Source organism: Erpetoichthys calabaricus, chromosome 1, assembly GCF_900747795.2.
Source record: "Erpetoichthys calabaricus chromosome 1, fErpCal1.3, whole genome shotgun sequence".
Classification (NCBI taxonomy): Eukaryota; Metazoa; Chordata; class Cladistia; order Polypteriformes; family Polypteridae; genus Erpetoichthys; species Erpetoichthys calabaricus.
The window spans coordinates 83,019,643-83,034,804 of NC_041394.2; the positions used below are offsets into that span (position 1 = coordinate 83,019,643).

At 36.4% G+C, this 15,162-nt stretch overlaps 1 protein-coding gene across 1 annotated transcript in view; it reads right to left on the reverse strand.

The window, feature by feature from the left end:
- The window catches only part of LOC114652730 (serine/threonine-protein phosphatase PP1-beta catalytic subunit-like), a 45,019-nt gene that overhangs the window by 5,719 nt on the left and 24,138 nt on the right, over positions 1-15,162 (reverse strand). The window contains exons 2-5 of the mRNA XM_028803052.2: positions 8,041-8,172; positions 4,506-4,736; positions 4,062-4,166; positions 3,438-3,509 (exon numbers count right to left, since the gene is read on the reverse strand). Of these exons, the coding sequence (XP_028658885.1) occupies positions 3,438-3,509; positions 4,062-4,166; positions 4,506-4,736; positions 8,041-8,172 (540 nt within the window). The remainder of the gene's footprint in view (positions 1-3,437; positions 3,510-4,061; positions 4,167-4,505; positions 4,737-8,040; positions 8,173-15,162) is intronic.

Here is a 15,162-nt window from a genome sequence, read left to right on the forward strand (position 1 = left end):
TGATAAATTGGACTGGACTGCCAATACTGATGCTCTGTGCAAGAGAGGACAGAGCCGACTATACTTCCTTAGACGGCTGGCGTCCTACAACATCTGCAATAAGATGCTGCAGATGTTCTATCAGATGGTTGCGGCGAGCATCCTTTTCTACGTGATGGTGTGCTAGGGAGGCAGCATAAAGTATCTATCTATCTATCTATCTATCTAAAGAAGAGGGATGCCTCACGCCTGGACAAACTGGTGAGGAAGGCAGGCTCTATTGTAGGCATGGAGCTAGACAGTTTGACATCTGTGGCAGAGCGACGGGCGCTGAGCAGGCTCCTGCCAATCATGGAGAATCCACTGCATCCACTGAAAAGTATCATCTCCAGACTGAGGAGATCATTCCTCCCCCACACTATGTGACTCTTCAATTCCACCCAGGGGAGTAAACATTAACATTATACAAAGTTACTGTCTGTTATACCTGCATTTTTATCACTCTTTAATTTAATATTGTTTTTTATCAGTATGCTGCTGCTGCAGTATGTGAATTTCCCCTCGGGGATTAATAAAATATCTATATCAATGTGATGTTTATGACAGAATGGCAAAATAGAAGCCTCTCCTCATTAAAAGACACATGGAAGCTTGCTTGGAGATTGCAAAAAGGCATAAAAGCGACTCTCAGGCTGTGAGGAGTTCTCTGATCTGATGAAACCAAGCATAGCACCATGTCCGGAGACAACCAGCCACCACTCAATACCTATACAATACCATTCCAACAGTGATGTATGTTGCATTGGTAGCAGCATCATGCTCCGGAGTGCTCTTTCCACAGCAGGAAGTGGGAAACTAGACAGAGCTGAGGGAAAGCTGAAGAGTAAACTACACACATATCCTTAATGTAAACCTGCTCCAGAGTGCCCTAGACTAGAGTCTGCGCCAAAGGTTTGCCTTCCAACAGGACAATGAATCCAAGCACAAAACAAAGACAACACAGGAGTGGCTTTGGGACACCTCTGGGAATGTTCTTGAATTGCCCAGCCAGAGTCCAAATTTGAACCCAATCAAATATCTCTGAAGAAACCTGAAAACAGTTGTTCACTGACAGTTTCCATCCAATATGACACAGCTTAAAAGAATCTGCAAAGAATCCCCAAATTGTGTGAAGAAGTGAAAAAAACAGAGATGAGAGGTCCAAAAAGAAAATTTCAAAAGCCAAAAGTTTTTGGGGTTTGCGGGAGATAAGAGAAGGAAAAAAAAAAAGGATAAGCAACCACAACCAAGCCAATGTGTTCCGCAAAGTAAGGAGAAAACAGAGCAAGATTGTTGAAGCTTTCAATAAAACTGCTGGCCACTCTACAGAAGCACCTGTTATATATATCTTGGACATTAGAGAGCCATTTTCCAAGTATTATTTTGAGCTAATTTTACTGCCCTCTTTTGAGTTAAGCCTAAGCTGTGCCAATATGCAAGGTTTTCTGTGCCTAACTTTGGATATTCATAGACAGGAACTGTACAAAATGTAAAGCTGTTGGCCTTGTCTACAGCACCCTCTTCAATGTAAATAGGAGTGTGGTCTGATTCCTGCTTCATGTCAATGACCATCTCCTTTGTTTTGTTGACAGAGACTGTTGTCCTGCCACAACTATTTCAGAAGGCAAATTTCTTCAATGTAAGCCATCTAATTATTGTGGATGATCGGGTCTGCAATGGTGTTGTCAACACCACACTTTAATGATGGAGACTGAACTGTGTCTGGCCAAAGTCATATATAAACAGAGAGTACTAGATGGGGCTCAGCACACTACCTTGTGGAGTGCCTGTGCACTTTCTAATTGGTAGACCCTAGTGCAAGGTGTCTCCAACTCTTGCCCTGTATTGTAAATATGGCTACAGGTTTTTCAGTTTAACCCGTTTTTAAAATTAGTGACCATTTTTGCTGTTAAGTAACTTGTTTGCCCTTCATTTTAAATGGCTTTTAAGAGTTAGACCTCTGAATTTCTTTATTCATGTGAAATGAGCCAACCAGTTTCTTAATTAGAAAACAAACTGTTAATTAAACCCATTATTTAATTCCATGGCTTGTTGGTGCTCTCATTCTGAAACAGCAGACATATCTAAAATTGTCGATTTTCCTTTTTCTAAGACCACCATCAAAATGTTTTGGGGATCTACGCAACCCAAAATTACCAAGACAATCACCTTTTGTTGGTCATTTAATATTTCATTATTGTTTGGCTGCTAATTAAGGAAAAAATAAATAATTAAGAGGTCAGAGTCCTTAACAGCAAGTATATTAAAATCAAGACAAAAAGAAGCTAATTACTAGCAAAAACTTGTTACTAAAGACAGGGTTAAAATGAAAACCTGCAGTCACAGTAGCGCTCCAGGACTGGAGCTGGAGAAATCCAGTTGCATCTAAGTTGACACTAAGTTATTTGACATTCTTTTCATGGCTAATTGTTTTTCCAAAAGTCTTTGTCAAAGATTGACATATTACATATTACAGCAACAAAAGCAAGGTGATTTTAAACCCAATAAGCAAATATGACCAATACTGCCTTAGTAAAATTTGCATAAAAATCCAATTTGTTTACTTACACATCAAGTCTAATATTTACAGTACATGCAAGATTTTTAACAGGTTTTATTTATACAAGAATTCTATAATTCATTAGGAAATGCTTTGACGCTCAAGCATTATTGTGGTTTCAAATAGAAGTCACCTTTATCAAGGGAAATTCAAGGAGGAAAAAAACTAAACTACAGTAATCTGCTTTAGCTATCTATATCTGCATTTATTTAGGAGTCTGTTTAACAGAGCAGATTATAACGTAACATATCAGCAAAATAAACAGTAGAATTAATTAATTATTCATATGTACACTGTGCCAGCAAAATAACACTAATCTCAGCTATTACTCTAGTTTTGTAGTCAATCGGTATGCTTACCTAATTTCTGTCAATTTTATGTATATTAGAAACTCTTGTATGCACATTTTTTCTTCATTTTATATTCACTTTACTTACTAGTTAACTGTTGTTAACTGCATCAGAAAAACCTATACGCTAAAATTAAATAAAAAAGTCCCCTGTGTCAAAATAGACGTGAACAGTTTATCCATGTATTTATTTAAAACAGGTTTAGCTATACTGCTAAAGATTATAGATAATTGTGACTAGCAAAACCCCTGTTGTAGCAGAAACATCCAGTTAAAAACTTTCATTTATGAGTTGTCCTATTACTTTCAAGAAAGACAAGCCATCAGCTAGATGCAAGAGTTTCCGACATGTGCATGAAATTGATTATGGTGGTTCCAACACTAAACTAAGGAAGCCTCCAAACTGACTTAAGTGAAGCAATGTTCAAGAATGTAAAATTCAAAATTCAGTCTTTTGCCAAATTCTGCACATATACATGCTCAATTAATAGGCAATAGTTCATGTCTTACCAGTATCGGGGACATCTGTAGGCCTCATGATCCTACGTATTTGTTCCATTGACTGGAGATCTGGAGACAATCCTGCAGAGGATGACAGCCAAATCTTAAGATATTTTTTAGGTTAGCACATTCATGTGCAATTCCGTCATAATGGGAATGAAGTAACTTAAATACAAGGATAGATATCGGTTTTCATTACTGCTATAAAATTATAGCCAAATATCAGAAGCATGCATATATGACAATTTTCAAAAAAACAAAAACACATTTCAATTATATGATACATGTGCTTCAAGAGATAAGTGAGTTTTTATATATAATAAAGAATGTATTTTAGCTTCTGAAGTATCTGAATCAATCTTCTGGCTAAAACATCTCTATACCAGTGTATGGTCTGAGCTCCAACTGTATTCATTACACATTATAAATTGTGCATCTTAGTGTTATGCTCAGCACACAGGGACACACAGAGATTTTCTAATAAATGTTAATAAAGGGAAAAACAAGAGTTACATTTTAAAAACATGAAATAACATTTTAACCAAAGTTCACTGAGTGTTACACTTTGATTTTTTTTTTAGTCTGCCAGTGAAGGTCATGGTAACAGGTGTTTTTGACATAATAATTGCTCACCTCCATGACAACAGAAGATTTTTTCATCAACGATGGCCGCTATTGGCAAACAGTTGAAGCAGTCCGTAAATGTCTTCCACAGCTTGACGTTGAATCGTTTTTTACCTTCCAGAGAAGTAAAATGGACTAGTCAATGATGATATGTAATACTTTACCTATAAAATATACTTGGATACCTGCACTTATTTTTGGATACATTTGCAGAACTGGCACCTAATCAGAGAAGTATTTCCATTAAAACATATTCAAAATTATTCTGTTTCAGTCTTTCAACATTTTACACTAGTAATATAACATTTTTAAAGATAAAATGTAGTTTTTTCCTTAAGCTTAAATTACCAAAAAAAAAAAAAAAAAAGATATTCATAAATAGGGATGGAAACTATACAAATCTGATTTTTTTCTTTATTCTTTCAACACATATACAAATTTCAAAACACTCACATTCATCATAGAAACCATAGATTCTATTGATGGAGGCACACTCATGATTCCCTCGGAGGAGAAAGAAATTCTCAGGATACTTGATCTTGTACGCAAGAAGTAGACAAATAGTTTCCAGAGACTGCTTTCCTCGGTCTACATAGTCCCCCAAAAATAAGTAATTTGCTTCTGGTGGAAAACCCCCATACTCAAAAAGACGCAACAGATCTGTATATTGTCCGTGGATGTCACCTGGCATTTAGGCAAAGAAAAGAGTTATATATAAAGACATTTTTAAGGGTTAGTACTGCAATCTTATTAAAATAAAGTATACACACAATCACAAAAAACAAAACAGAGTTAAATTGATTACAAAGGTTTCACCAGAGTTAATTTTAGGTCCACATCCCAGCCAGCTTTTCTAAGTTAGTTGCCTCCCTAATCTTTATTTGCAGTGCAAAGCACATTACACTGTAGCAAAACTGTTACAAGGCAAAACCAAAATTAACTTACTGCAAATGATTTTTCAAAATAAAAACCTAAAAAGGACGATAAACATCACTTAGTAAGAAGTGAAAAAATTCTGCTGCAACATTTACCCAATGGTCTGTACTCTGAACAATTGGTCAGGATACCACTAATTCATGTCTGCATCAGGATATAAATACAAAATAACGTTCAAGATTATGCTCCGATTATAGACATGAAAAAACTTGAGCTCTAGGCCCTCATAATTACTATAAAATAACCTCCGATTAACACTTTTCTCATCCTCTCCTGAATCTATCCCAGAGCTTCATTAAAATTATGATTGATAATTAATCAACAGTACTAAAAAAAGTTAAGGGAGGTCTTAAGGGAAGATACAATTAACAACAACCAGCAAGCACATTCAAAACAGGTACAAACCAGTTCTAACTACTGAATGGTAAATAGTTTTGTAAAGAAAGAGAAAATACACTTTAAAATTAGCCTCTTGTCAGTTTACTTAGGGCAGAAAATCTTTAACAGAGACACCTTACAGATGAACAATAATACACATTTACAGAAATGTTGCTAAAGCATACAATACTGGTAATAAAAGGTTAACTAATTTTTTTCCCTAAAATACATATCTGCTTTCTGAAAAAGACATTTAGCACTATATAAATATTTTTAATTTCTTATTACATTCATTTTTTCAACAGAAAGGAGAAAGTGAAATATACATTTTTGTTATTTTTAGTGTCAGGGAAAAGTCCTTGTAAAGAAAGTATGAAAATCTTTGTGTATCTTCATATATACACACAGAGGACCAGAGTTTTACTGTATCTTCATCCCTTTTATTAATCCACACCCAAACAGTATTTATTGGCAATATTAATTTATATAAAGTGTTAACTGAAGAGGTAGAGAAGGGGAGAGCCACTCCAAAAAAAGTACCACAAACTCACACTTCTTAAAGTTAAAAATAAAAAAAAATAAAAAAATTAGATCTGCCCAACAACGGTAGTAATTATTTGTACTGGATTTACATTAAAATTTAGCTCTATTTAAAAATAATGTTTAACATTACAAATTATCTTGATTTGTTCAGAGTTGCTCATGTCATTTGAATTCACAGATGCCCCCTAATTTATTAGTCTTCTTCAATCACAGTGCTGAAAAAAATAGTATGTTTCGCTGACGACTGCCTATTGGACAATATGCTGTATGAAAGGAGTGTAAAATATGCCAGGACCCACAGCAGAAGAGTCCTTTACTATGACCAACTTCAAATATATTATACTGTAATCAGTTTTACTTGTACCAACTGTATGGAAAGACACAGTAATTTCAGTTTTGTTGAGTGATAGTTAGAGGGAAATGGCCTGTAGCTGTTTTAATATTATTTGGTCATTCCAAACCTGCCCAATCCAATTCAGGGTGACAGGGACCAGACCTTCTATTGGCAACTGCCCTGGAATCAATGTGTCCAACCAGTCCAATAGAACATTTTAATATCTGTGCTTATTAATATTAGTTTTGATACATAGTAAAAGATAAACATTTATTAAAAAAAACAAGTATTTAAAAATCATAATTACATTTAAAGTGCTTTAAATACTAGTCTTTTGCCAGTGTTTCCTGTTTGAGATGTACAACTTAAGTGGCATGGTAACTTTGCAGTGCTTTAGCTAAAACTAATGCTTAAAGCACTGGACTCTAAACCTCAAGATTTTAAATTTAATTTTTTTCTACTCCATCAACAACACTGTTAACTAACAAGCTTATGTTCCAACAGTAAAAATAAACATTAAATACTGTTATCTGGATAATGAAAGTCACAGTAAATATAGGCATCAGCCATATAGACAATGATGGAAAGGAATACTCTTTCTTTTTTTAATGTATAGGAGTAAATGATTATATGACATTTGCTTGAAATTAACATTTACATTGTCAGAGAAACAGATTTTTATTGCTTGTAACCCTATATAAGCACTCTGACATGCAGAATCTCCTGCATTATTTAGACTATTTTATATCAGATTAAATTGTTACACATTTTGCCACCTAACAACAAACATGCATTACCAATAAAAAATTATTCATAAAAGAAGTTTTTCAGAATGAGGACGGTTCTTTTTCTACTTGCCACTAATACAGTGGTGAGAAGTCAGACCACTAGTTCACTGGGTTTCATTTTAAAAGCTTTACAGGTATGTTGTTGAACACTTTTGTTCAGGCTTTGGCCTTTTTCCTATCAATTAAATATTCAACTTAATTGGTAGGATTCATCCTTTTTGATTCTAGCTAAAGTACACCTGTGTTTCTCTGACATACATTCATATATTTCACATATACTTCAGTCACATAATTTAAGCAAACCTTTAAATCCGTACAACTAGGGGTGGTTACATACAAGTAGATGCTATTGCTCAGGCAGAATTATATGAAATACTTTGAAACACTGAAAGGCAGCATACAAAATTGATATTAAGTAACTTTGCATTTGCATATTGGCTGGCATCCAGTCCAGGGCTCCCTTCTGTATTGTGCTCATTGCTGTACTGAGTGCAAGGTGCTGATGAGAAAGTGCATCATAATAACAGACAAAAAACAGAAAAACATAAATTAAGAAAGGCCAAGAGATGAGCACAAAAATGTATTTGTCAATTAACATTAAAGGAATAATATGGCCACATATTAGGAATCAAAAACTAATTAACAAATGTAGCAATATTATTTCTCACTTGGACCATCATTTAAACCTACTTTATGTAGAAAATGTTCTGAAATGTCGTTTGTATTTTAAAAAGCATTCTATGATTTCTGAACTTACCCAGAAGTGAAAGAATAGTTTTATTAGATACACAATATTCAAATGTATTTCACTAGATTGGCAAAAATGCCTACTTTTTACTATAAAATAATTTTAGTTTTGAATTAAAAGAATGAGACAAATTTCACAAAGCATCTCAAGAAAGGCAACAAGTGCAAGTGATGCTGGATGCTAGTCTTTTACACTATTGATAGTCCAAGTCACATGATAGATATTAGCTAGTTGAACAAATTTGAACATTGCATTTCTTACCACAAATTTTCAGGGGAGCCTCCAGTTCAAGAAGAATAGGCTGACTCAGGAATATCTCTCTTGATTTAATGCACAACCCTCGCACTTCTGCCTCTGTCATCTGAACAATTTTCCCTGGACGACATCCTCTAACTTTATTAAAAAAAAAAAAAGAAAAAAAAAAAAGTAGCATAATATTTCTATAAGATAATAGCAGAAAACTAGATATTTTTTTTGTTGAAGAATGAACAGCCAGTGCTTTATTTCAGTAAAATATTTATAATTAATCAGTTATGATTTAATGAAGCAAAATGCAAAAGCTTTCTTACCAAGGCAGGTTTTGTAATACACTTATACATTTGATAATCAAAATTGATGCAACAATACCATCTTTTCACAATTTTTAAATTAACCATGGAATTTCAATTTAAAAAAATCTCTAATACACACATAAATGGACATTTCAGCTCTTAACACCATTTGAATATAAAAATCTATTGGATATGTGAAGATTTTAAGTAGCAGTCACCACCCTCTATGTTCATCATGAACAATTTATAAAAAAAAACAAAAAAAAAAAACATAAGAAGGACATATTTAAATAGATTCTCAAACACGGGTTAAAAATTCTAAATGCTACATGTAGGGTTTTGTTTTACGTCTTTTATTACGTATATTTATGCTGTTAGCATTTCTACTAGTTTGTGGTTAGTTTGTAAAGCATTAAAGCCTTTTGACTTGTGCATTGTTGCATAAAAAATTTACTTGAAAATTCCAATGAATGTGACACTTGAAAAAAACAGCTTATCACAAAAACAGAATTTTCTGTGCATACAAAATGAGATTATTAAAAGAGAAAACAGGCCAGGAACACTTTACAATGCCTATGGATGTACCACCAGCTCACCCTTATCTTCACCAAAATCTTCAACCTCTCCCTAGCCCAGGCAGTCATTCCATCCTGCCTAAAATCAGCCACAATCATACCAGTGCTGAAGAAGTCTCCCATCACCAGCCTAAATGATTATCGCCCTGTGGCCCTCACTCCAGTAATCAGGAAATGCTTTGAAGGACTTGTTCTCCAGCACATCAAGGACTATCTCCCCCAAGACTTCGATCCCTACCAATTCGCATATCACACAGACAGATCCACAGAAGACGCCATCGCCGTAGCTCTCCACTCTGTGCTGAGCCATCTGGAGCAGCAGCAGAGCTACGTCCGGATGCTCTTTGTGGATTATAGCTCAGCTTTCAATACAATCATTTCTGACATTCTCATCACCAAACTGGTCACTCTTGGCCTCCCCCCTCTCACATGTGTCTGGATAAAAGACTTTCTTACCAACCGGCTCCAGTCTGTGAGACTCGGCCCCCACCTCTCCTCCATTCGCACACTGAACACCAGTACCCCACAAGGCTGTGTGCTGAGCCCCCTCCTGTACTGTCTCTACACCCACGACTGCAGTCCGGCCCACAACAACAACCTCATCGTCAAGTTTGCTGATGACACCACAGTGGTCGGACTCATCTCAAAGGGAGATGAGGCAGCTTACAGAGAAGAGGTCCTGAAGTTGGCAGCCTGGTGTTCAGAGAACAATCTGGCTCTGAACACCAGGAAAACCAAGGAGATTATTGTCGACTTCAGGAGGCACAGCACCAACTTAGCCCCCCTTTACATCAACGGCGAGTGTGTGGAGAGGGTCCATACCTTCCGGTTTCTATGCGTCCTTATCTCCACTGAAATCTCCTGGACAGACAATATCACAACAGTCATCAAGAAGGCTCAGCAGCGGTTACACTTCCTGAGGGTCCTCAGAAAACACAACCTGGACTCCAACCTGCTACTGACCTTCTACCGCTCGTCCATCGAGAGCCTGCTGACGTACTGTATCACAGTATGGTATGGCAGCTACACAATGGCAGACAGGGAGAGGATTCAGAGTAGTAAAGGCAGCACAGAAGATCATCGGCTGCCCTCTCCCCTCCCTGATGGACATTTACACCTCCCGCTGCCTCAGCAGAGCAAAAAACATCATCAAGGACAGCTCCCACCCTGGCTCTGATCTGTTTGACCTGTTGCCCTCAAGAGGCGCTACAGGTGCATCACAACAAGGACAAACAGACTCAATAACAGTTTTTTCCCAAAAGCCATAACCATTCTAAACTCACACATGCACTGACTACACAGTCTAACCCCCCAACCCCTGGACTTCCTTCTATCCATCAACTGTGCAATATCCAATATCTAAATGGTATTGATAATAACTGTGCAATATCTGTATACTGTACAATATCATTACTCTCAGGGTCCAACACCCACTACTCACTGTACATGATCATCATTATTGTGCAATATTTTTTTACATTATTTAAATAATGTGCAATAACTCAACAGTGCAATAGTTATTTATTCATTCCATATGTATATAGAGTTGCAGAACTTTTTTGCAACTTTTTGCACCATTTGTTTATTTGTTTGTTGTGTTCTACATATATGTCTGCACTGGAGGAGCTGCTTTTAATCTCATTGTACATGTGTATAGTGACAATAAAAGGCATTCTATTCTGTTCTATTCTGTAATGCATACAAGAAATCCTGACAGAAATTGCTTGCAATTGCCACTGCTCAACCACATTAAATACAGTTTTAACTATGCTCCACCTTCCCCACACCACCCTGCTAAGCTTCTCTTTAGTTCTACAGCCAAGACGACAAAACATTACTGCCCATCTCTTTTTATACAAATTGAAGCATTGCAAGTCTATATTCATAAAAGTGAAATCAAATTCGAAAAAAGACCACAGATGCCTAGGCAAGTATTACGACAGGCATACTTAGGAGTCACATGCCAGCCACTTCATTAATGAGGACTGGTAGCTGACTTCATATAGAATGATCACGGTGTTACCTGAGGAACACCACATTGGCTGAAAATATTGCTTTTTGGATGGTGTTGACAACAGAGAAGTTTGGTTTCTCTCTCTAAAAATGTACTTTACATGATAATGCAGCTGATGTGGCATCTCTGAAAATCTTGGAAGAGAAGCATAAAGTTGCTCCTCAAAACTGTGCTGAAGGATTCTCACATTAGCAAGACAGGGGTTGTTTGCAAGATACCTTGTAGAATAATTTAAGAAGTGTCATCTGGCTAGCAGCAAGCTGACAACAAAACAGCAGCAGTTCTTGCAATTAGAGGATATCTTAAAATTACAAGTTAAAGTGCAAGGTCTTGCATTTCAAGCAAAATGGAGAATTCAGCATGGCTTCCCACCTTGGCTCTCCTGGCAAAGACATAATAAATTTATTATTATACTTGTCTGTCCCTAAAACATCACCTCCTTCTGGATGACTTTTTCAGCAACAGGGAATATCGTGCAAGAAAAGAGCAAGTCTGACTGCAGACCATGTAGACACGCTTAAATTCATCTACTGTAATGATAACTTAACTCCTTCCGTCTCCATGGCTCAGGGAAGCCTTGTGTGTCACATGCAGAGACAGACTGATGGAGAAATGCAAGAGAGACTCAGTCTGTGTGTTCATCCAATTCAGACTGCCCTAATTTTTGACATATAACCTGAAGTGGTACTTGAATTGATGTTAAACTGTGTTCAAGTGTTACTTAAACTGATCCTTGCACTAATGTTGGACTGTAAAAGAGATCATATCTTTGTGTGTTATTGAAATCAGATTCAAATAAATTCCACTGGTACAAGAACTCGAGGGGTTTTTTTTTTTTGGTTTTTTTTTTAAACTTCTGCTGTATTACTAAAATGTTCTAATCTGTGATAACAGATTCAAACTGTACTACCTTTGCTATCAAATCTTTATTCCTGAACTAAATTTACTTTGATCTATCTTTAAAGATTTTGGGTTTGCATACTTTTCTGCACTTTATTACACAATACAGTGTTGACACACTAAAGATAAAAGTGTTTCATGTTTGATTTTTGGCATTAATTGTTTCCTTTGCATACCAGGAAATGGAGGAACACTCGTGTGCCACTAATGTGAAACGGCAGTCCTCTGGTCATTAGAATATTAAAGTGTAAATTACTCTACTTTGTTATGACACTTGGTCAGACTCATGCATCCAAATATAATGTATATAATCAGAATGCAGTTTAACATGGAATTTATGTTGGAATTTTATTTTCACCAAGAAAATAATGAGTAAGAGGAGTAAGAGTAAGAGGGAGTGATGTGTAATTACTAAACTTTTATTTTCCTAAAATTTTTCAACCTCAAAATTGGCTAACATTTTTATTCACATTCCTAGTTCTTACTACAACTTTAGGTCCAAATCCAGAATAGCAGTTGGAAAAAAAATCTGTCGTAAATTGTGGCAGAAGGATATCCATTTTACTTATGACAATACACACTAACCATTCAACAACATTATGAAAAGCCTGATCATGAAGATGATGTGCAAAAACAGATCTTATATTAATGGAAAAAACTATTAGCCTTCTTAATGGCTTCTGAACGCTGTCTGTATGTTGACACTGAAGAGTCCACTACAACTCCTAAAACCTTTTCATATGGTGTACTTTCAATTTTCAAACCTCCAATTGCGTGTTCAGAATTAACATTTTAACTTCCTACAAGTAATACTTCACATATAAATACATTAAATATCATCTGCCACACATCTACCAAAGCCTGAATGCTGTATAAATCCACCTGCAATATTCCCAATGGATTATAGATTACCAGTATCTTCCAATCTAACCATTTTGTTGTTTACATTCCTATCCAAATCACTCAAACACACACACACACACTTATACATGTATATTTTAATTAAAAACAGCAGCACCCCTAGCAATGACCCCTGACGGATGCCATGCTTAACATCACTAATTTCAGATCAGGTTCCTTGCCCATAACCCTCTGCTTCCTGTGTTTTAGCAAATTCTGCAGCCATCGACACATTACGCCCTGAACTCCAACTTCTTTAAGTCTGATCCCCAACCTCTCACTTTCTGAAAGTCCTGATAAATAATATCATATATACTACCTTGATTATATCCTTTTGTTGCTTCTTCATAGAATTATAGTACAAGTATGTTAGTAAAGCATGACCTCCCTCTTCTGAACCCATGCTGACTGTTCAGTAAACTTCCTGCTCCTACCATGTGTTGCTCAAGCTTTTCCTTAATAATTCCTTTCATTAATTTACCTGTGATGCATATTAAGCTTATTGGCCTATAGTTGCTTGCATGTGCCTGATCATCTTTTTTATATAACAGGATAATATTTGCCATTTTCCAGTACTTCGGAATTTCTACAGTGCGCAGCAACTTCCCAAAAACGTGTCAAGGGTTTATACATTGTCACACACATGCAATTAGGAGACAGTTTATAGGCTCAAATATGTGTGATTATTAAGCAAGCGAACTCTTTGCCTCAATTTTGGAGAAATCATGGAAGTGTTTGCGAATCTCTCCAAACTTGGCAAAATGCATTGAAGTCATGGGGAACAGACTAACTGAACTAGATCTGACTGGGTTATAGTGGTAAAATCATCTTTAAAGTGTTTCCCTAGCCCTCAGCAACATCTGCGAACTATACAGGACCGATTATTGTGACCAAAAAGGTGACCTGAGCTATGCGGCAGCTGTGCCAACCACTGCACCACTGTGCCTCCATGAGATCAAAGAAGAAAAAAACACAGAGATGCGCAAACATATATTTCATCAAGTCAAAGCGGAAATGCCAAAAATATGTAAGTCATTTTATGTTAATTTATGTGAGAAACTCTTGCTTTGTGTGCTTTTCAGAAAACAGCCCGGCAGCAGCTCACCACCTCCGCCACTGCGATAGTGCACAGGGATTGATTGACTGAAGCCACTGGCTCGTTCTATTTTTTAGATTCACACTTAAGGCTCTCCAAATTGTCTCTGCTAATGCTCTGCACTTTTTCCTTCTATCAAAAAGATAAAAACATCTTGTAAATAGTAATAAATCTTTTGTTATTGTTTCATCGAGTGTCCGGTGTTTGGTTGTCAGGCTCTTTCAGGGTTTGTTTTCATTCTCCACGTGGCTAATCACACACGCATAGGGCATGCATCACCTTCTCTTATATTGACATGGAACTCGAAGATCGACCTGCATGTTTGGCGACCAAAGGAGATAATTATTTATACTGTATACATTTCATAAAAATAAAATTTAAGAACCTGCATTATTTAGTTATCTGTTAGGCTACTATACACAGTTTTAATGTACCTTTATGGCTTTACATTTTATAGCATTTGTTTTTATGGAAAATGTAAAACACTGGTATGAATACTGATGCTATAGTAGTTCACCAGCTGCCTTAAAACCTTTTGGTTTCCATGAAATCTGCATGAGTTTTCTCTGCTAACTTCTAGTTTCCCCCCAGTGTTCAAATCTATAGTGTGTCAGCCAGTAGACTAGTGATACTAACTGTGAGCAAGATCCTGTGCTCTTCATAGTACCAACCACTATGCAACCGTGATATAGATGTGCAACCTTCGTAACCAGTCTGTAATGTAAATGATCAGCATTATATATACCCATCCAAAATTGGCTGTTACATCTCCGGGGTACGTCATGCTGGCCTCACAAAGCATTATGGGATGATGTGGGGGCGAATTTTCCTAAACCAGCTAAATTATCAGTAAATAATTTGATAAACAAGGGCCAATGCAAACGCAGCAAATTCAATGATCAACATTAGTGATTATCCAATGGAACAGGGGTTGGCGCCGTCAGATAATTTCAGAAGGGAGTCCCACCCAATGCTCCTGATCTCACTTCCAGCCCCAACACTCCTGACGTCACTTCCTGCCAAGGACATATACAAACACCATTTTGTTTCATTTACTTTCAAGTATATTGGGTGGCAACCCTGAACCTTTTTTTTTTTTTTTTTTTGCAGTCTTTGTGGTTGGTTAACAATATGTACTTGCTAACCTTACCAAGAGCTCAAGGAGGAATATTATCTGGTCCCTGTGATTTGTTTGATTTTAGCCTGTTTAAATCTATGCAATACTTCTTACAAATCAATCAATATCTCCTTTGTAGTCCCTGCTACTACTGGGAGGTTATCCACTTCTTTACATGTAAGGACTTCAGAAAAATGCAAATTTAGAACATCTGCTAATTCACAGTCTGT